Source organism: Xiphophorus hellerii, chromosome 2 (assembly GCF_003331165.1).
Source record: "Xiphophorus hellerii strain 12219 chromosome 2, Xiphophorus_hellerii-4.1, whole genome shotgun sequence".
NCBI classification, from domain to species: Eukaryota; Metazoa; Chordata; class Actinopteri; order Cyprinodontiformes; family Poeciliidae; genus Xiphophorus; species Xiphophorus hellerii.
This window is the reverse complement of record NC_045673.1, coordinates 22780479-22801721: the sequence shown is the minus strand read 5'-3', so window position 1 is coordinate 22801721 and position 21243 is coordinate 22780479. Positions and strand designations below refer to the sequence as shown.

The window sequence follows — 21243 nt, the reverse complement described above, 5'->3', positions numbered from 1 at the left end:
TTTCCCATCCTGTGTTGTTAAAAGCCCTCTCTCTCCCCTCACCCTCCCTTAGCCCGCATGTTCCCCTCGCTCTGGGACCGTATGCTAATCAGAGCTGAGTAGGTGGGTCACTCTGAGTGTACATGGATGGGAAAGCCAGAAGTAGAAGGGGGCGAGGGTGGGGTGAAAGAAAGAGAGAGAGAGAAATGAAAGACACACTGATAGAGGGAGGATGGATTGTTTTAAAAGACTATACCGCCCGCTGTTCACAGTTGAGCCACCTTGTTTTGAACCTGTGACCTCTCTAAAAGGCAGGTGATTGGGTCAGTGGTCAGGCCGTAACGGAGACCAGGCGCTGTGGCAACCAGCGGTTTCACGATGGACCTAACATCAGTGATTCTGCACATGGTGGGCTGGTGTTAGCACTTGGAGCATGCATGGAGGTCAGAAGGAAAGGAAGGAAGAGGGAAGGATGCCTCTCGTCTCTTCTTAACCTTTTGGCCTTTTCGAGTCTTGCGCTCTGAGCCCAGGTCTCACATCCTTTCATCTCCTTCCTCGCCATGTTAGGGCCTGGATCTGCCTGGGCTACCAAGAAGGAGTTAACAGGGGATGGCTGACATCTTAATCCAACTGCAACAACCAGTCTAAACAGTAATGTGCCTGGACTGAATTCTCCGTTCTAATCTCATTCTGTATGTGGGAGAAACAGAGAGTTTAGTCAACCTGAGTGGTTTTCTTTATGAAGAAACAACATCTCCACCTCTTTGGAGCTGACTGGGATTGATGTTCTTACTGATGAGTGATCTTCAGCTGCTGTTTGGTTTCAGTTAAGAGGGTCATACTTGTTTTGTTAAAGGGTAATACACATCACAGAACTGGACTTTTTATTTTCCACATCTCGTTTTTTAGCCTTGGGCAACCATTTGCTTGCTTGTCGGGTGAAATTATATTAAAAGCAAAGAGCTTACGCTAATACTTTACATAAAATGGTTTTGCGTTACGTTTATGATCAAATGAAAACTAAACTGATCATCTTTGCTGGGTAAAGATCAATGTTATTTTATGAGCAATGTCATTTAATTTAATAACAATTGGAGTTAGAAAAGCCAGAACATACAACTGGAAAAAATACATTTGATTTGTGGCAATTTTGTAGACTGTTTATCAGTAAAAGAAGCATATAATTGAGATGTATTTCTTGTATTGGTTATACAACATTGTATAACCAATACACGGTGAAACATGTTAAATTTTTTGGGTCCACCACTTTTTTATCTAGAATGTTGATGATTTTACAATGGAAAATAAATTGTAAAATTTGTAATGTAAATATGTAACATTTACATATTACTATAAATTACAAAGTACAATTTCTTTTAAGTCATATTTGAGATATGTATGACGTCTTTTTAACAACTGAAGTTAACATAGTTACTGGATAAAGCTATGAAATGGCACTATGTGCCTGGAAAACACATAACACTGCCCCTTTAACACTTAGCAGCCTCAATATTTAACCTCTTGCTGCAGTTCTCCAGCCGTAAGTTGTGGGGATTTCCTCGTCTTTCCACAGTTGAAAGTTTGGATTTACAAGCGTGTATCTATTTTTTGTAGTCTTTTCATGAGATACACAAACATCTATCTGACTTAAATGACATGTTAAGTCTTACATTTCTTATTAGAAGAAAGTTTCTCGGGGAACCTGTGAGCCATGGATTATTAATTAATACGTTTCTAGACACTTAAAAAGGGAAAGCATAAATTAAAACTTCACAGTTTGGTTATATTTGTTTCATAGGAGTGATAATAAGTATGGCACACACAAATTATTAAAAAATAATCTTTTTTCTCTAATGAAATTATAGGATCTTTCTAACCTCTGTAGTGTGAAATCATTCTGCTCCAATAAAACTATTTTTTACACTTCTTTGTGAGGGATACTAATAGTTGTTAAAGCTACTTTGTTGTTTCCCCCCCCCTCTCTATTCTTTTTATTTTTCCTTAACATTTTAAGTTGCATAATAAGCATATTATTTATTTGGTTTTAATGGAGTTGTACGGAACCGTAAACAGAGCTACAATTATCTTCCCTGCGTTTTTATAAGAAAAAAGAAATAAATCAAAACCTATTTGATCTAAAAGAGAAAAAGGAAGCAACTTTGAAGCAGGAAATGTTTAAAAAGTTTAAAATCTTTCACATCCATTTTTTTTTCTTCTACGTATTTATCTTCTCTTTGTGCGTCCGTCACCTGTGGCACCACCTTTGTTTGCGGCGCTGAGGCCCCGGTTTCATCTCCATGCAGGGTGGTGTTTGAAGTAGCGCGGGTTGAAAGAGACCCTACACCAGCACTCACCTGTCCATACATGCGCTCTTTAATGTGGTGTTATTGTGTGACAGGCTTGTGTGTCTGTGAGTGCGATTGTGCTCGTCCTGAGGCCTGCACACTCTGATAATCCAACACATTCAAACGGGTCTTCCTGGTTCTTTTGTGCCACTTTGCTCTGTACATCTGTCTGGACTATTTTTTTTTTCTTGCATTACTCTGCTGGTATTTTTGTCCTTCTTGACCTAGAAAAAGCATTAAGAATTGTTTACAGTTTGACCAGTTACAACCACAAATTTCAGTATTTTATTGATGATCTATTTGATAGATGGAGACCAAAAGTAGTGCACAGTTGTGAAGTGGAAGGAAAATAATACAAAGCTGTCAGTCTTTTTTTTTTTTTTACAAGTAAAAGCTGGAAACTGTGGCAATCATTTCAATGGAGCCCTTTTAAATCTGGGCTCCATCTACATGGAGCCCAGATTTCCATTGCATGCAGATCTCAAATGCATGCAAATGCTTGCATGCATTTGAGATCTGCATGCAAGCATCTCTCAAAATGCATGCATGCTCTGCCGTGAGACATTGGTGTCCTCATGGTCAGATTAAGGGGCTTTAATCTGACTGAGGTTTGTTAGAGAACATTGTTCAACAAACAGCAACATGAACATCAACGTACACACCAGACAGGTCAGGGACATTAAGAAGGCATTTGAAGTGCAGTTAGCTTATAAAGCGATATTCCATGCTTTGTGCATCTCACTGAGCACTCTTCAGTTCTTCATCTGAAACTAGAGAGAGTGTGGATAATTTCAAACTTTCCATGTGTGGGCCTCCATCTAAACATCATTAATTAAAGAAGCAGCAAAGATGCCCTTAGTGTCGCTGGAACCTCTGCAAACACAGAAAATGCAGTTAGGATGGAGAGTCTTTTGACAGGACAGCTATTAGTTATTTGCTCCTTAAATATGGCCATTATAAAGGAGTTGCAGGCAAAAAGGCATTGATGAAACAAAGCTGTAAGAAGTTGTGCTTGCATTTTGCCAAAGGATAATGCAGTAGACACTCCCTTCCTGTTTTTCTAAAAAAAGAAAAGAAAAAAAGACATTTTCAGGTTTGAGGCTTTACATGTATGGGTCAGTTTGTTGGCTTCTAGGTGCGATATGTGGAGGATTACAACTTTGGCCTCTATCAGGGGGGAAAAACTACAATAACACCGGAGATTGTCTCTCGACTCCCCAGATCCTCGTCCAAAATCATCTTTGTGGCCCATATTAGAACAATACAGTGGCGTCATTCAAAGCGATTACACACTATGTTATAAAAAGCAACACGTCTGAATGGACTTCACCTCCTGAGCCCTGGTCGCCTGGGGAGAATGGTTTTGTCCCGACGGGTTATGGAACAAATTTGTGACCGCATTGGGTAATTGAGGTCAAAGCCCAAATAGAAGGACATAGGCACGTCCTCTAAATGACAGAGAGCTGAAGAAGAAAAAGAGTTTGTTTGTACACTGCTTAGTTACAAAGGGGCATCAGGCACAGTCAGGGTTCAGTTGTAGTTTTCGCCCTCTTTCCTCCTCTTTCATCTCCGACGATCTTTTCTTCTCCAGCCATGCCTTCCTCCAGAACCTGCTCCCTTTCTGTTGCTTTCACAGGGCGCTGGAGTGTGTAATGCGGTCACATGACCTCTCGGCGGTGTGTCTGTGATCTTACTCAGTGGGCCACGCTCTAATGAGAGCATCCCATCACTTGTTGTCTATAAATACAGCCACCACCCCACCACCACCTCACCCCCGTCCTCTCTCATTTGTCTATTAACCCACTAGGCCTTCGCTTTTTTAGAGGCTCTCGCTGCTAAGAGTGATTCTTCCTGCTTTTGTGTTTGTGTACAAAGACATGCAGAAAAATACAGTTAAACTATAAATTTGTAGGTGGTATGTACTTTTGAGCAATTTGGTTTTGATTGGATTCAGCTGTAATACTGTAAATATATTTTTTCATTTAATTTAACAACAGTTTAAGAGCACTTAGTAAACATACCTAAATCCTTTGAACCTTTCTACATTTTGTCATGCTACTATATAGTGTTATATTAATTATGAATGAATTATATAGCTATCTATTAATGAGTTAATCTAAAGTTGATTGTTCTTATCGAATGACTAACGGTTTATTGATAATCTGCTATTTTTCAACAAAATTGATAAATAGCAGATTATCAAATTGTTCTCTTAGAACAAGAGAAAACATTTTCTCAATAATTTTCTCTTGTTCTAAGAGGACTTTCCATAACATGAAGGTCAACATTTTTGATATGCTGAATTTAAAAAAAGAAGCATTTTTTTTGTCATCTGTGTTAAATACTAACTCTATAAACAGATATTTGTGTTTTTTCTCACATTATTAAAGTTAGACATCCCTCAAAATCAACTGTTCTTATTGGCATCATGTCTCTTTGTATCATATTACAATTCTTTGGTGTCATGCCTTCCGCTCTTCGGTCATCACATCCTCGCCTTCGTAGCTCATTGATAATTTCATTGAGGTTCACGCTTGGTTGAATAATAGCTATTTTTTTTTTTTTTATTTATATTTTTATTCAAAAAAAGTACAATGTAAGGTACATAAAAATACGGTAACATGAATTAAATTTGCTTTATCGAATAATAGCTATTTAACGTGAAACTTTAAGACCTTTTCAAATATTTACATTTCAATACAGAGCCACATAAAATGGATCTTGCGTCCCGCACCGGGCTCCGTTTGGACCGTTTCTCTTTCCTGTTCTGGGATTACCAGCCATGTCCAATTCCTTATCAAGTGTTTCTGCTTGAGGATGACCATCGGCGCCCTCTTTAGGATGTTCGTCATTAATCGATTGGAACTAATTCTATTAATAAACCATTAATTGACAATTAATTGTACTCTGCTGATGAGAATGTTGGCCAGAGATTCCTCTGGCACCTCGAAAGGTTTGTCGATCGTCAACCCATATGTGACATATTCTTTGTGCGTGTAGCTTTGGCGTTTGCTCTTGTTAGAGACCTCGGAGTCGTGCGAATGGCATCAGTGTCACTTGCAGCTAATCTCTGGATATTTGCAGGATGTTGCTGCTTTGATTTGCCGTCATCACAGACATATCTGTGGATTTGGCCTAACAAGAAGATTGTTGTTTTAGCCGCCGCTGAGTTTGCTGATGGCATTATTGTGTCCGGTAGTCGCTGAGAGCAGCTTTCAGGGCCGGCTGTGTGGAAGCGGAGACATGACTTTGTATGATTACAGTATAATGTGTTACAGTTATGAATAGCCCTCTATCAGATAGGGGGCACATTCTCCTGCTAACAATTACAGATTGACAGGAAAATGAGAGCAGGCTGAAAAACATGCACATACAGTATAATCCCTGTAATATTAAAATAACCTATGGCATTTTTTTTTTACATTAATAGAAAATAAATAGTTTATGTTTCTACCATCTATACAATAGATTTGTAATAATAAAACTGTCACTCTGACAGGTTGTGGTGTCAGGTTTCAATCTATTGAATTTTGTATTTCATTTTTTGTAGGGATTTGTATCTAAATTGATGTTTTGACGATGTTAAGATCTGTGTTTAAAAAGATTGTAGATTATCTTTCAAGGGGTTTCTAGTTCACTCTGTAAATTGTCTGTAAAAGACAGCATCTTTGTAAGAAACACAAAATATGCTGTCAAGTACTGTACCTTAGTACAGTTCAAGTTTGAATAGCACTTATTTAAAAGAATCAGCAGCACTGAGCAACCTTAATTTAAACAAAAAGGGTGTCCAGTGTTTCAATGTGTACAGAAAGTATTAAATGTAATCGCCATAATCTATTGGGTATTATAGCATTTTGTATTTTTTTGTTAATTCTGTAATTTGACTGAAATCCTGTATTTTATGTCTGTTGGTTTTGCTCTCTTCAGTTATTGCTCCTTCCCCGTCTCTGCCACGATTGCTTCTTTGTACATTCTGTGTCATTTAAGCCATTTTCCCTTAGCTAACCCCAAAGCTGCAGCATGTTTAGGTAATGACAATCACCTGTTCCTCATTCCATCGATTGTTGCAGTATTTCAGCTAGGTTTATAGTGTGCACATTAAACTGGGCACGAAAGGGCGTGCGCCAATTGCACCGGCCCTTCCCCAGCCTGTTGGCCTGCCGCTCTGGTCTTGCACCTCCCAATTTTTGTAAGTGAGCGCAGTAAGTTCGCCCTCACCTTTCAATCAAAATGGGCGATTTAGAAGGTGCTCTTACTGAACAGGTTTGCCTGTATTTGCATTTATAAGACTTCTCTGTGAGCGCTCCTTTTTGGAGAATACTGTGTAGAGAACGCCAGCTTTTCACTTTTTCTTTAAGAGGACCATCTGAATGTCTCTGTTAAATGCTGGAGTAGTGGAGAGCAGCATTGCCTTGTCGGTAAAGGTTCCCTGCTTTGACTCTTGGTCTGGGCTCTTTGTGAAGCTTCTCCAGGTACTCCGGCTTCCTCCCACTTTCTAAAAACTGCTATGTGGATTGGTCTCGCCCACCCCCAATACCAGTTTGCAGGTACATAAGATAGTTACATTTTATGTTTTTAGCATAGAAATCTAATTGTCTTTCTGTCCATTTCCATATACATATATTTAGGATTCTAGCTTTAAAAAAATTAGAGGTGTTAGTTTCTTGCTGGTTGTACAGGGATGATTATAAGCAAGACACACCAGCAGTAAAAGTAAAGCCCTGAAGTGCACGTGAATGGAACAGCTGATGTAGCCAAACTACTCATTCCCACTAATGACACCCTGTGCATTTCTTTAAAAGATGTGTGGCACGGAGGGATTATAGAGAGGTAGCAACAAACAGGACAGGAAATGAGGCTACGTGAGAAAAGACGAGCTTGCTTCAGGTCGCAGTCGGTTCTGTCTTGCCTTCCTCTGTGCGTCCTCGTTCCTTTTCCTCTTGTCTTTCCACTACAAAAAATGGATCTGACAGGCAATAAGGAAAGCCAGAACTGTCAGCCGGCGTAAATCCACTTTGAAATAACAGCTGTCACTTGGATTATGTCCAGTCTCCACCCAAGCAGGGATCCTTAGAGAATCCCTGCCTATCACCTCCCACCTTCAGGTCAAGTCCTAACATATGTAAAAGTGAATGGTGGCTTATTGGAAAGCAGCTGTGAGGGTCCGTAGTCTCCCTCTCTGATAGGTGGCTCCAGTTATTTTTGATTTGTTTTTTTTGCTTCCATATCAGACCGAAGGCTTGCCGTCAACACTTAGACACATATACCAAGAGGTCAAGATTAAAGCGTATTCCCTATTCACAGCCAGGAGAAAAACCCAACAACATGAAAGGTGACGTCTTTTGGAAACGGCCGTGTTAAAATGAAAGAGCGGGGATCGCTGCCTTCTCATTCCTGCAGTGATGTATGGCTTTAGCTTCGAAATAAGGTGCTCTCTACCGTAGCTTCCTGACAATTACAGACAGCTTCCGAACCGGCAAGCTGAAGAGCTCCATAGATGCTGTTTTACTAGTTGCTCTCTCTGTTGCATGTAGGATATACGTAGTCGCTCTTTTGAGGGTTGAGGTTGGGTTGAGGCTGCACGTTAAACGCTAAGAATTTTCACTAAGAAACAAGTGACGAAATTGTTTGCATATTTGCTAACAAGACAAAGAAAGATAGACCAAATCTCACTCTGATCATGCACATATTGACATGTGTTGGCGAGTCAAGTTCCTGATTTCAAACACATGCTTGTCACAGCTGTGTGTGCTTCTGCCACAGGACCTTCAAATGTCTCACACATCAAACTTTAAGCAAAGTTTGACAACCTTTCCCGGAACGTACCTGTAACGCCGGTTTGAACTTTGTGCAGTGCTTGCCACCTCGGTGCTTTTAAAGCGTGTTTGCACTCTTTTTAGAAGGAGGCTAATTGGAACTGTGCATGGCTCCCAGATGTCTCAGGACCCCCTTCAGCAGTCACTCGCGCACGCCCTCTAACGCACATTCAATCCTGTGCACACTCTCATTCGTTCACATGCTCACATTCGCATACATCACCTCTCACAGATGTTTTTTTTCCCCTTTCTGCTGCCCCCTTTTCCTCCTCCCCCCCCCCACCCCCCTACTCCCACATCACCTTTTCAAGCAACACAAAATGGCTGTAAACACAGGCTGTCAGCGGGGATAGAGGAATGCCTCAGAGGCTTAGACAGCCTTTTGGTGCTGCGTGACAGACAGTCCTCCTTGTGCTTGACAGGTCCTTGGGTCTCGCTGCCTGGCTGCGCTGTGGTGGTCTCTACGTGGCTTTGGCAATTTCCCATTACGAGGATAAGGGGGATGGGTTGAAATGCATGCAAGAGATGCGATGGTCTGGGTTGCGAGTCACTAAGTTGGTTTGGGGGGAAGGGACCTGGGGGAACAAAAAAAGAAAGAAAAACTGCTGTGAACTTACTCTAAAATGTGATTTTACTATCCCACAATCTCCACAAACATTTATACACCTTTCCACTATGTAGTGTTTACATGCAGTTTTTTGCATGTTTAACAGTATATTAAGAGACGGATAATCTGTGAAAAAAATCTATCTCCTCTTCCTTCTCCTTCAATTTGCATAAATGACCCGCTCCCAGTTAGAAACAACCAATCAGAGCCAAGGAGAAGGTCTTCACGCTGTCAATCATGATGGTGTACTGAACTTGAGTTAATAAATTCAAATATTTGGCAAATGTAGGAGAAAATTGCAAAACTACTTACATAACTAAAACTACTGACTTTTATCGCATAAAAAGATGCAAACAGATCCATGGCACATTTTTCTTACTAATACTTTTTAAAAAAATTAATACTATACATGCTGTATTCTCCATTTCACAGTCACGCAGTACTGTGTGTTGTATATAACGGTGTACAGTTTCAATCACATTTGTAATGTTAACATGGCATAATGTGGGGTAGAGTATAGAGTATGAAAACCTTTGGCACTTTGCTTTTTTTCTTTCCTGTTGTTGCTCAACCTACAAATAAATGCATCTGTTTGCCTTTTTGCTGCATGGAAGCCATTTATACTACTCATATGGATAATTCATCACTTTCTTGTCAGCACGTCTTGATAAATTACCGCTCTGGATCCAGATAGATAGCGCTCCAACCAAATTATCAGTGCCTGAGATTTGCATTTCCTGTTGGCTCCAGACCCGAGGACTCGAGTCAAGACATTTTTAAGAAAAAACAAATCTGGATCTTGTAAACATTTGCAGCTTGTGCAACTCTTAACACCTGTCTGTGAATGTGCGCCAAGTTAACACTTCGCCATTGGAACCTCTGGCTTGAATAACAAATATGAAAACTAAGCCAGGTTTCAACAAAGAGGCATTACTACCATGTTTTGGAAGTGTTTAGTTGTTTATAATCGTTCTGTGAGTCTTACATTTTTTTATCTTTAAGAAAAACATATTGTGACATGTAATTGCGCTGAAACTTAAACCTGATATTACCTTAGATTAAATGCCTAACAGCAGATGCATCAGCTAATTTCTGTTTCTGTTTTCAATTTGCATTATGGAAATTAGAGCTGCACTAATCAGAGGTTTGTGTCCTATCTCTGATCTCCAGTTTTTCTGTTCATTCCAATTATGACCAGTTCTGGTCTCTTTTTAAACATTTTTAAATTATTCCTAAAAGTAGAAGTTTTACCACGGTTTTCAAAACCGGAGGAAAAAAATGGTGCAGGAGTTGACATTTTAGTCAAATTACTTTAGCAATTTGTTTAAAATGGCTATCATAACTAAAACAACAGTCTCAATATATATTTTTTGAAATAATGCAGGCTCTCATTTCAAGTCTAAAAGTTTCAAAGAACTGCTGAAAATTTTCTGGTTTTCATTCAACTCATTCAGTGGACTGCTTTAAGTCAAAGTCTCTCTTCTTCTGTAGAACACTTACACTTCATTGATCAGAAATATAGACAACACACATAGCACTATCTGTATTTGTGCACACTTTGGTAGACAAACGGAGTGAAAATTTCACCACTGGGTGGGTGTGGACAGTGAAAACGACCCAGATGCCGTTTGCCGTTTCGTTGCTTTGTGGGTGAAAACCTTTCTGCAAATAATCCCATGTGGATGTGAGTGTTTTTGAAACCGACAGTCTTTTAGAAAAAAAATTTCCATGTGGATGGTGCCTGAATCTTCTTGCCCTAGTCATCTTCCATACTGTACCGTATGGTGCGTTTACTGATTGCAAAGTTTTTCATTTTTTTCAGCTGTCTACCTTTATTACTAACCTGAACACTGGCAGACATGTTTAGATACTTTCTTACGGGGATTTTGTCCATTTCAAATATAATGAAACATTAGAAGGAATAATAAAAAACAATAATAATAGTGCATAATCTGGCAAAAAATTAAGATGAACCAGCAGATGATGCTGATAAATGCTGGCAAGAAGGTGCTGTTGTGTTTTCCCACATTGCCCATCAGTTTGCTTGCTTCAACTGAGCAAGAGAAGAGAGCTCCTGATGTTGAGCCAGTAATAAGTTTTGTTCCTCTTGTTATCACAACTCTAGAGTTTCCTTATCACAGTGACACTGCCCACCACCTGTGTGCGCGGGCGGCGGGCTGCGTACCCAGACAGACGCCGTCTTGTCCTGCATTCTTTCAGCAAACAGGACCCTCTGATATCCAAGTCACTCAGGAGGGGATTTGGTTACACACAAAGGGAAATGCGCCCGCTGTGAATTGCCTGTGAGGGCACCTCTTTTGGACTGAAGTTGCTTAACGGGTAAACTGTAAACAATAGCTAAAAGAGGATTTGAGGTAAAATATTGGTTTTAGGCGGTTACTTTGATTCAACTTTCCAAGCTGTGCTTATCACAATTTCTGATGATACTGACAAGAGTCGCAGCCATTGCTATTTACCTGTTTGTGTGTTTTTGCACGCAGTATTGCAAACATGGGATGTGCATAAACAAGGAGTTGGACATTCAGCCTGTGAATGGAGAGTGGGGTCCTTGGGGGCCCTACAGCGTTTGCTCCAGGTCGTGTGGTGGAGGAACGAGGAGCACCACCAGAGACTGCAACAAACCTGAGTAAGAAAGAATCCCTTATACGTATCAAAGAAATCTTATATCATTACATGTCAACAAAGATCTGAAAGAAAAGCATGAGAAACAGGCTCAGCACAGTGGCGTTTCTGTAATTTTTTTATTCTTCAACGTTGTAGGCCCAGAAATGGCGGGAGATTCTGCGTGGGCCGCAGGATGAAGTTCCGCTCCTGCAACACTGAGCCGTGTCCACGGGAAAGGAAGGACTTCCGGGAAGAGCAGTGCTCTCAGTTTGATGGCAAGCACTTTAATATCAACGGTCTACCTCCCGCCGTCAGATGGGTCCCCAAATACAGCGGCAGTGAGTACACTCACAGAACAAGAGGCGTTGGGCAAATGTCGCAAATTTGAAATCAAACAATGCAGTGAGTTAATTTCAATACTTCATATTGTCACTTTGAAATCAAATTTTGGTGTGCACGAAAAAGCCGCTGTTGTTTTTTTTCCCACCATCTTCTGTCTGTCATTTGCACATCATGATGCATTAAAATTCCTTCATGGATTTTGCTTCTTTGTCTTAACCTTGATTTTTATAATAATTTGGCAATGGATGTGATAAAATAGAAGGAAATAGATGTAGTTTGACAATCTCAGACGTTTTAAACAAAATGTAGAAATTAGCGGAAATGCGTTAAATTATTATTACTTTATCTAAGGATACATTCACACAGCAGATCCTGATGTTGAATTTCAATATTTTGCTGCGACCACAACTAGACATTTGAGTGAACGGTTTATGACCAGAAAGCATGTGCAGAGGAAGACCATAGGCATCACCGTTAAAAAATGGACACCACTATCAAGGTTTTTAAACCATGGGAACCAACAGTATTTTCACAGATCATAACAAGACAATAATCAAATTAATAAAAAGAAAGCACAACTAATAGTAATGAACTTTTGTGGAACTTTGAGTGCAACTTCTATAGAAAAGTCTGTTTGGGTGCGTAGTCAGGCCATGAGCGGTGGGATTGTGATGTGATGAGCTTCAATGACACAAAATTTGGTTGTCCACTAAAGTGTCCACAAATGGGAGCTGATCATCTTGACTGTTCTTCTTGTGAGCTTGGGTTGTTTTCCTGCTTGTGAACCTTTAAAAATGCTTAAAGGCACAAAACAATCAGATACTAAAAGTTGACATTTGTCTTTTGAGAATCTGCTACCCATTAAGTGCTTCTTGTCCGCTGTACTCTCCTGACATGGCACCGATTCTTCTATCTGCCCTGTGACTGATGCGAGAAAATATCAAGTTGGTAACCGGAAGTGCTGTAAAAGCTGCATGTGGCCCTTTCAAACCAGCCCCCCGCCCCAACCCCCGACAGCTGCAACCCCACGCAGCTGCACCTCAGACAAGATGGACAACCCGCAAGATTACCATCTGGTAAATTTACTGGAGGTGATTCACTCGTTTAATTGAGACCATACAGGCAAAGAAGACAACCCCTGGAGACGGCACTGTGTCAGATAAAACTTGACTTCAATCCAAGCGCTAAACAAAGATGTGGCTTAGAGGACTCTGCTGATGTTTGCAGAAAAAGGTGTTATGAATTTGTGATTGGATAACTCACCCCCAGGTCTTTGCATTATGGTATGTGTTTGCAATTAGCTCAATTAGTCAGAGTCTAACGTTTCCCCTTCCTCTCTCTGTTCAGTACTAATGAAGGATCGCTGTAAGCTCTTTTGTCGGGTCGCTGGCACTATGGCTTACTATCAGCTGAAGGACCGCGTGGTGGACGGCACTCCGTGTGGTCCAGACACTTACGACATCTGTGTTCAAGGCCTCTGCAGGGTAGATCTGCATATTTACTTTCTTGCTGTCACAGCACACTGTAAGACATGAATACACAAGCTTAAATCTATGTCAGAAGTATTATGTTGTAGTTGCAGAGAAGCCAGCATTTGCAAGCTAAAGGTGTGTTTACATCCAGTTGGATGTAACTTGAGTAACTTTTTAGTTAACTATTTCTCGGTTGCAATCATTAATAAAGCTACACTGAACAGAGTTTTGTGACAGATTTTCCATCGGCGGTTTTTGCAAACCTTTGACTCGCTAACACTGATTTTAGACAATTCAGATATTTTTCTACACTCAACAGCATTTAAATATATTTTTACCCATTGTACCTGACACGACAATGTGCGAGAGATCTGGTTATAGTAGATGGTTTTACAATTATTTAAAAACAATGTGAAAAGGTTTATGGTGTTGACATTTCAGCATTTATCATTAGTAATTGTGAACAACAGTCTCTGTTTCTTCCCTAGATTAAATATTCCCAGAATCTCTCAATCTAGCATATTCCTGGGTGGCTTTGCTGTATTATGATTAGCCTTCATGTTATCTGACGATGCCTTGCTCTCTCTCTTTAAATAGCATCCACACAATAAATAAAAAGTTTATTTTTAAATGGATTTATATGGGTTCTGTGCTCAAGCTTCATTTTTAAAAAGCTCAATGTCATTGAAAACGTTCTACCTCCCTCATTTTAAAGAGAGTTATTGTTACTAAATTCACTAAATGGAAAAAGATTAGATTTTTTTTTTTAGTTTCGACCCGGCCAAACTTTAATCAGTGCCAATCACAAAAAAGTCCAATTTCATTCAGAAATCAGTTTTTATCAAAGCCCAAGTGTTTTTGGTAACATATAAGTAAATCTATCTTTAACAGTGAGTATTGCATATATTCAGCTGACATATTTAATGCATTCTTTTTTTTTTGTGAAAATGCCATGACATCTGATATAAATCGTCTTGTCCTCTTGTCTATTCAGCAAGCAGGCTGCGACCATGTTCTCAACTCAAAGGCAAGGAATGACAAATGTGGAGTCTGCGGTGGGGACAACTCCTCATGCAAAACTCTGGCGGGGACCTTCAACGACGCCCAGTACGGTAAGCACCGCTGCTGAGATTACCATCATCTCTTAAAGCTGTCTGTGTTCACCCCATCGTGTCAGCAGCTTCAGCGAGATAAATGGGGATACACAGCAAACGAATACGGGCCAAGGCAGATTTCCAATTCCTCTTTGTCACTGTGTTGACAGGACAGGCCACATGGCTGTGTTTGACTCTGATTTCTTGTCTGGTTATGTTTATTCACATCATATGCACGTATGCATGTTTTTGACAAATTTGGGAAAATGCCCAATCAAAGCCAATCTCTTCCAAAGCTTTAGAAAACGATGAACCCACCTCAGCACGTCATTTTGCTTCAATGGCAACAAACATGCAGCGTGAGCCAACTGCTGACTCCGTCCAATTCTGTCGAGGTCTGAGCAACAGCACAGCTGAAGCATTAGCAAATAACAAATAGCCCTGGGCGGGGTTTTCCTCTTGCTTACTCCTGCAAGTTTGACTCTAAGCATTTGCATCTCTATCTGGTGGCTTTCATCCTGCTCTCTCTCTCGGCTGCTTGGAGGCAAAATGATAGAAGACTGAATTCAACCAAACCAGCTGCTGACGTCAGTCCTGGAAATCTGGCTTAACTTTAAGAAGGGGGAAACAAGTGGGAGTGCAGCCCAGGCAGGATATCCTGCTTCATGGATCTGGACTTGTCTCACTGTCAACTCCTCCTTTCTGTTTCTTTTGTTAGATGCCTCTTAATGTCTTATTTGTGGACTATTGACCTTTCTTTATTTAGTCTTCATAACTCTGTTCCTAGCTTGTTAAAAAAAGTAATGAGATATATTGTGATTACCAAACATCCTCATGATGCCCCAACAGTGAAGTTTGGACTTTTAGGTGAGACACTTGCAAGAATTGGACAAAAATAAATGTGTTCATTTGGTACCAAAGATTTCTAAACTGACTTTATTTTACAATAGTCTTTTCTCCAGCTGTATGTAACATAGAATAGTCCAGAGCTTCCCCTCCCTCACCTGTTGCTGGAAATATTGTCAGATGACTGAAAAAAGGCTACAACACTCTTTCTTTGTCAACAAAATGGCCAATTTTACTGCCTAAAAGCATTTCTAATTGAGAAAAGCACAGAGTCATGGAGTGTAAACCTCAAGCTTTCACATTGTGATGTTTTATGATCTAGACTTGTTTACTTTATCTCAGTAGACACTTATGAAGATAATAGCACTACAACTATGATGTGTGAAACACCACAAAGAGCAGAATAGCATAAAGGTAGATTATTCTTTGCAATAATCATCTCAAAGCTACTAAACTGATATTTGTTGAGATCAGTTAAGGACAACAAGCCTCGAACTTTAAACATTTTCTATGCTATTTTTAGAGGTAATATGAGTTATTATGGTAATAAGAAAAAAACAAGAAGAATGCAGTAATGTGTGATTTTTATTCGGGGAAAAATAGGTGTCCTTATAATGGTATACAATAAGGATAATACAATTATGTATATAATGGTATACATAAAATGTTTTGGGTTTTTTTGTATGTTTTTTTTTTTGCACTGACACAAATTATTGAGACACAGGTGAATCATAGTTTAATTTTCTGGGAACATTATAAAATCTGAGGAGAGGTAGATAAGTAAACTGACTGCTGCCCCCGAGTGGCTCAAGGTGCTAGCTTAAACTTTGACTTAAGATCACTTCATACTGATTTACTTCCCTAGCTTATTTAGCTCAAATTGCAATGACAGAAGTTCAGTTAAATCTCTTCAAAGTCATGAAAATTTGATTTATGCCAATGCCAATTCATGACTGAATCAATGGTAAAAAAAAAAAAAAGGCCACATTGTTGCTAAACGCTTAGCAAAAAGTCAACTTTTTAAAGACTAAAATGAAAAAATAGCACCAAAAATGTCATGAAAAACCCCCCCGGTACGCAGAAGTTTTCTAAATCAGCATTTTTAAGTAAAAAAACTTTCTGAATTAAAATTTAAGATAGGTTCATATATATGATAGAACAGGGTAAAGTACTCTTGTTAGTTTACCGCATAGTCATCACCAAATGGCATAATTGACTCAGGTGATAGGAAATTACATTAGAACAAAACCACTTGGTCTCACTTCCACATAAACTAAAGGTCTGGTGCATTTTTGGTGGAGACATGTTCTTTATTCTGTGAAGTTATGCTGCATTTTATTTACATCAGAAGTCAGAACAGCATTCTAATTAACATGCAACAACGTCTGAGGAGTCAGACTTTAAACATGCCGACGCCCAAGCAGACATTATTACTCTTACAAACATTGTTTTACGTTTTTACTTTCCATAAACAAACACAAACATAATTTGTTGCAGGTGCTTCATGCAACATTAATTTTACAAAACAAACATGTTTCCACTTCAATTTTACTACTGCTGGTGGGAGGAGCGGCCCATATTGAAATGCAAAGTCGACCTTCCGAATCGTAACGGTGTGTAGTTTTAGTTTCTCAGGCTTGCCGAGCGGGACGTCTACAGTTGGTTTTTTAAAATTTCTAACTTCTGACTACTAATGCATCGCACCGATACTCGCAGGAGGTGAGGTTTCCAGAAGTTGTACATAAGAGTTGCAGTACTTCATATTGATAATGCAATGTAACTGGGTGAATGTAACTAGTTACTACTCGCCTCTGTATGTTAATCATGTATTTGTCATTCTATATTATAGTATTCATATGTACATTTTAGTTGTCACCACTTGACTTTCAATGAATTCCTCTCTTTGTCTTTATTTCTCTTACACCCCCGCACACCACCACACACACTCCCTTGTTTTTTGTGTCAGGTTATCAACATACAACAAAACAGGCGCCGTAATGACAGGCCAAAATAGAAAGGCCAGGGAGTAATTACAGATCATTTTGTGAACAGCCCTCTAGAACTAAAAACAAGTTCTCATGCAGATTATTTGAGATGACAGTTTTCATATTTCTCCAAGTGTGACATTTAAATCCCCAGTAGAGGAACCTGAGCTTCCCTGAATGGAGTTTATTATAGCTGAGTGAAGCTCTTACGAAAGTCCAGTCTGAATTTTTTTTTTGATGCTGTCGCAGCTACTTTATTCCCCTTTGAGACTTCTTACAATACGTGCAGCTTTCCATGTTTACTCTCTGACATTTTTCTCTATGCATTTTTTTGTTGTTGTTTTTTGGTCAGGCTATAACACAGTTGTGCGGATTCCAGCCGGAGCCACCAATATTGACATCAAACAGGTTAGCTATTCTGGAAAACCAGAAGATGACAACTACCTCGGTGAGTGGGCTTTGTGTATGTCCATGGAATTAAAAGTGTTAATAGAAGACAGCAGAAAATTCAAACTATAGCTTTCAGGTGACAATTTCATTTATTAGTAGAAACAACTATCCAAGCTAACCAGGCCCAGTTAGAAAGTTTAGCCCCAGCCTGTTAAAACATAATTTACTTTGACTGACCACATTTGGTTCATTTTTCTGTGTCAAATTCATATTTGATTACAGCCAGATGTGGAAAATCAAGAAAATCACTCAGATAGAACGAGTCTGATACAATGAAGTAGACAAAAAGATGTCAAGAATCATCTCATCATGCCCTGATCTACAAAAAAAAATAAAATAAAAACAAAACAGAAAAGTTGAAAAGTTCCTGATATGAATCAGTCTTTAAAGGAATCACAAAGCCATTAATAAGAGGTGATCCAGTGAATTGGTCATAAACAGAGAAATCTTGTAATAGTGACAAGAAGTTGTCGGCCGACCCAAAATCACTCCAAAAGCGCATCAATGACTTGGGGTCAGTAAAAACCCATTCTACACTAAAGCACTGCAGAGCTCACTCGGGTTTGTTAAGGTCAAAGTTCATGATTTAAGAAAAAAATTGATTTAAGGAAATGTTCTTAGAAAAAGACTGGATCATCTAGCTCATTTTTTTCCTCACTTGTCTCATGTACTGACATAATAACAGCTGTGTATGTGGCAGTAAGTGTCAATTTTAACAAATTATGTAAAAAATGGTTACCTATCTAAGCTTCAAGCAGAAATATGTAGGGGAGGCAGCACTCACAATGGTCAATGCTATTATTCTTTTTAGAACCACATTTTAAAACCATTTATCACTTTTTGACCCTGATCCGGAAAGGCTGCCATTTATAATAAACAGAAATGGAAAAGAGGCCAAACTGGTGTCCAAACACTTCAAATAAATCTGCAATTTTCATTGAGCTTAGACAACATGGGATTTCAAGAGGGGTGTTCATCCATCTGGGTTGGTTGAGGTTTTGTTAGGAATGAAGTGTCAGCCATGTGAACGATAAACGAGGCTTTAATAAGTGCTAATTGGAAGCATGTGCAACCCAGGCTGTGTGAAAGCTGATATACGAACATAAGGATATGTTGACCTTTGTGCGTCTGTGTATGTTTGTTTTTAAGCAAGAGACTGATGGAAAGAAAGGTCTAAACCAAAATTTGGCAAAAGATCTTGACAAGTATATTTATTCATATAATAACCACAAATTTTTTCAAAATTATCCTCAGTTTTATTGTCTCTTCTGTTGGATATTACAGAAAAAAAACACCGGTTCAAGAATTCAAACCCAGAATCCAAATATCTGTTTATAAATCTATAAATGTTCAGAATAAATCAGTGTTTAGGATTGAAAGTTTGTATATCTCAAGAAAACAAGCAAGGCATGGTGTAAATTCAGCATCTACAAAGTTCGTAGTGCTGTAAATGATCAGCACTAAGAGAAGTGTTTTAGTTATGCATAAAAACGTAGCTTTTTCCTAATTTGGCCTCAATCATTCTTGCTCATGTGTTTAACTGTTCTGTCTCTTTTTCTTTCCTCCGTTAGTCTAAATAAAACATTTCTTATTTTATGTTATTCTTAAACCTTTATACACTTGAAAACATCTAGGCCAAATTAGTTAAGTGTTGTTTGGAATATAGTGTTTCACATCTGGTGTCTGTCAGGCATGAAGAAAGATTGCAGCTGTTTATGTCCTATGTAATATGTAAGTCCATATATGCGACTATGTGTTTTTCAGGCACATTCGTGCGGTACGTTAGCCGTGACAAGAGATCGTTGTCAGTTATAATTGGTTTGCCAGAATGCACCAATATGCGAATTAGAGGGTAAACAAAGTTTTATCTGGAGGAATAATCACATTCATTCAGTTTGGGGAATACCATTGGACTGGAATTAACTCCAGGTTTCTTGGAAAATATATATTTCACTGTAGAGGATTTGGTTGGTTGCTTACAAATGTATATACAGTATGTATTCATTTGTATTTGCAGTTAATGGAAAGACTTTGTTTACATTTCTGTGCCAGTATTTGAGGGGAGTCACGCAGTGTGCCTCCAACTAACGCAAATTTGCCTGTATTCAAATATATATGTTTTTATAGCTGTTGTGGAATTATGAACAGAAACAAAGAAATATATTCCACATCCTGTAAAACACATTAAATATAGGGTCTTGTTTTGTTTTAACTTACATCACCACACATAACTCATAAGAGTTTCAGCTGCAACTGCAGCAAATGGTGGATTTACAAAGTATTGACTCTGGGGGGCATTTCTTAAGTTAATTTTATTTTATGTTCATTTTATGTTAATCATTTGAAAGCAATTTACAGCACCCTCTACAATTCAAAGTTGTGTACTTTTTTGGGTTGGTATATCTCATTAAATTCAAATAAAATGCATAAAAGTTTGTTTATGTAGCAAATTTTGAAAGAAGCTACATTTGTATGAGTACTTTTCACAGCATTATTTTAATTTGAGAAGAATTCTTCTCTTTGTGCAAAAATAACCTGTCCTCATCTATCGGCTTCATTTTTTCCAGCTTTGTCTGACGGACAGTCCAACTTCCTCCTGAATGGGAACTTTGTGGTGGCAATGTTCAAAAGGGAAATCACCTTCAAGGGGACGGTCATCGAGTACAGTGGCTCAGATACAAAAGTTGAGCGCATCAACTGCACGGACCGCATCGAGGAGGAGCTCATTTTACAGGTACTAAAAACGTTTGCATTTTTGTTTTATTTACCAAGTCAGCTTCGATAGAGCCTTATTTTCAACATAAACCTCTGCAGAAGGTTCGCTTTGTTGCAGTTGTAATAGAGTTTAAATCCCCCTATTTAAAGATATGATGTCTCAGTGTGGACACCGTTGTTTCGGCAGGTCTTGTGCGTGGGAAACCTTTACAACCCAGATGTGCGTTACTCCTTCAACATACCCGTCGAGGAGCAAAGGGAGCAGTTTGTGTGGGATCCCTCTGGCTCCTGGCTTGAATGCAGCCGCCTTTGTCAAGGTAAGACCTCAGCTGTGCTGTGCAGACTGCTCTTAGTGGGGACGGTGCGGTCAGGGCGATGCACACCTTTACTTTTTCATCACATTTACCACTTGCATGAATGCCAGAAAATCTGTGTTTCCTACATCAGAGGTCACCAGTCTCTTGTTTCCTTGGGATTGGTTTTTATTTCTCTGCCAGTTCACACTCTTATCTTCCTGGTTGCTTCTCTTCCTACTTGTCAAGCACATTTACAGAAGCAGGTGAAGTTCTGCTGGTATTTCAGAATAAAATTGGTCCAATGGTCTGATTGTGGATACCAAGTAAATGATAATGCGCTGCATCTCAGCACCAAATGACCCATGGGATGGTACAGGCTGGCAGCTTGGTGGTTGGGAACCTCTGTGATCAATGGCTTAAGGCAAACTGGACCTGTTATTTATGCATTTCCTCTTGACTCTTTTCCATTAAGGGCAGATTTCTGGAATTCATCTTTTGTTACCAGCATTGTTGATCTCTGTAATTCCTCTGGCGTTACTCTGGACATCATGGCTGCTTCTCTGATTATTGCTCTCTTTCTCTGTTGTCATTTGCTGGGTTACATTGACTCCCTGGTCTTTGTAAGTGTGAAACTGCCATGCACTGTGTAACCATAGAGTCTCCCATTTGAT

At 39.2% G+C, this 21243-nt stretch overlaps 1 protein-coding gene across 4 annotated transcripts in view; it reads left to right on the top strand.

The window, feature by feature from the left end:
* LOC116736304 (A disintegrin and metalloproteinase with thrombospondin motifs 20) overlaps window positions 1-21243 on the top strand; it is a 103091-nt gene that overhangs the window by 43121 nt on the left and 38727 nt on the right. For all 4 annotated transcript variants that reach the window (XR_004342531.1, XM_032588712.1, XM_032588714.1 and 1 more), the window contains 7 exons: window positions 11249-11394; window positions 11529-11710; window positions 13062-13198; window positions 14181-14298; window positions 17464-17559; window positions 20129-20295; window positions 20464-20593. Coding sequence is in view for 3 of the 4 variants with exons in the window: in XM_032588712.1 (XP_032444603.1) it covers window positions 11249-11394; window positions 11529-11710; window positions 13062-13198; window positions 14181-14298; window positions 17464-17559; window positions 20129-20295; window positions 20464-20593 (976 nt within the window). In the remaining variant the exon portion in view is untranslated. The remainder of the gene's footprint in view (window positions 1-11248; window positions 11395-11528; window positions 11711-13061; window positions 13199-14180; window positions 14299-17463; window positions 17560-20128; window positions 20296-20463; window positions 20594-21243) is intronic.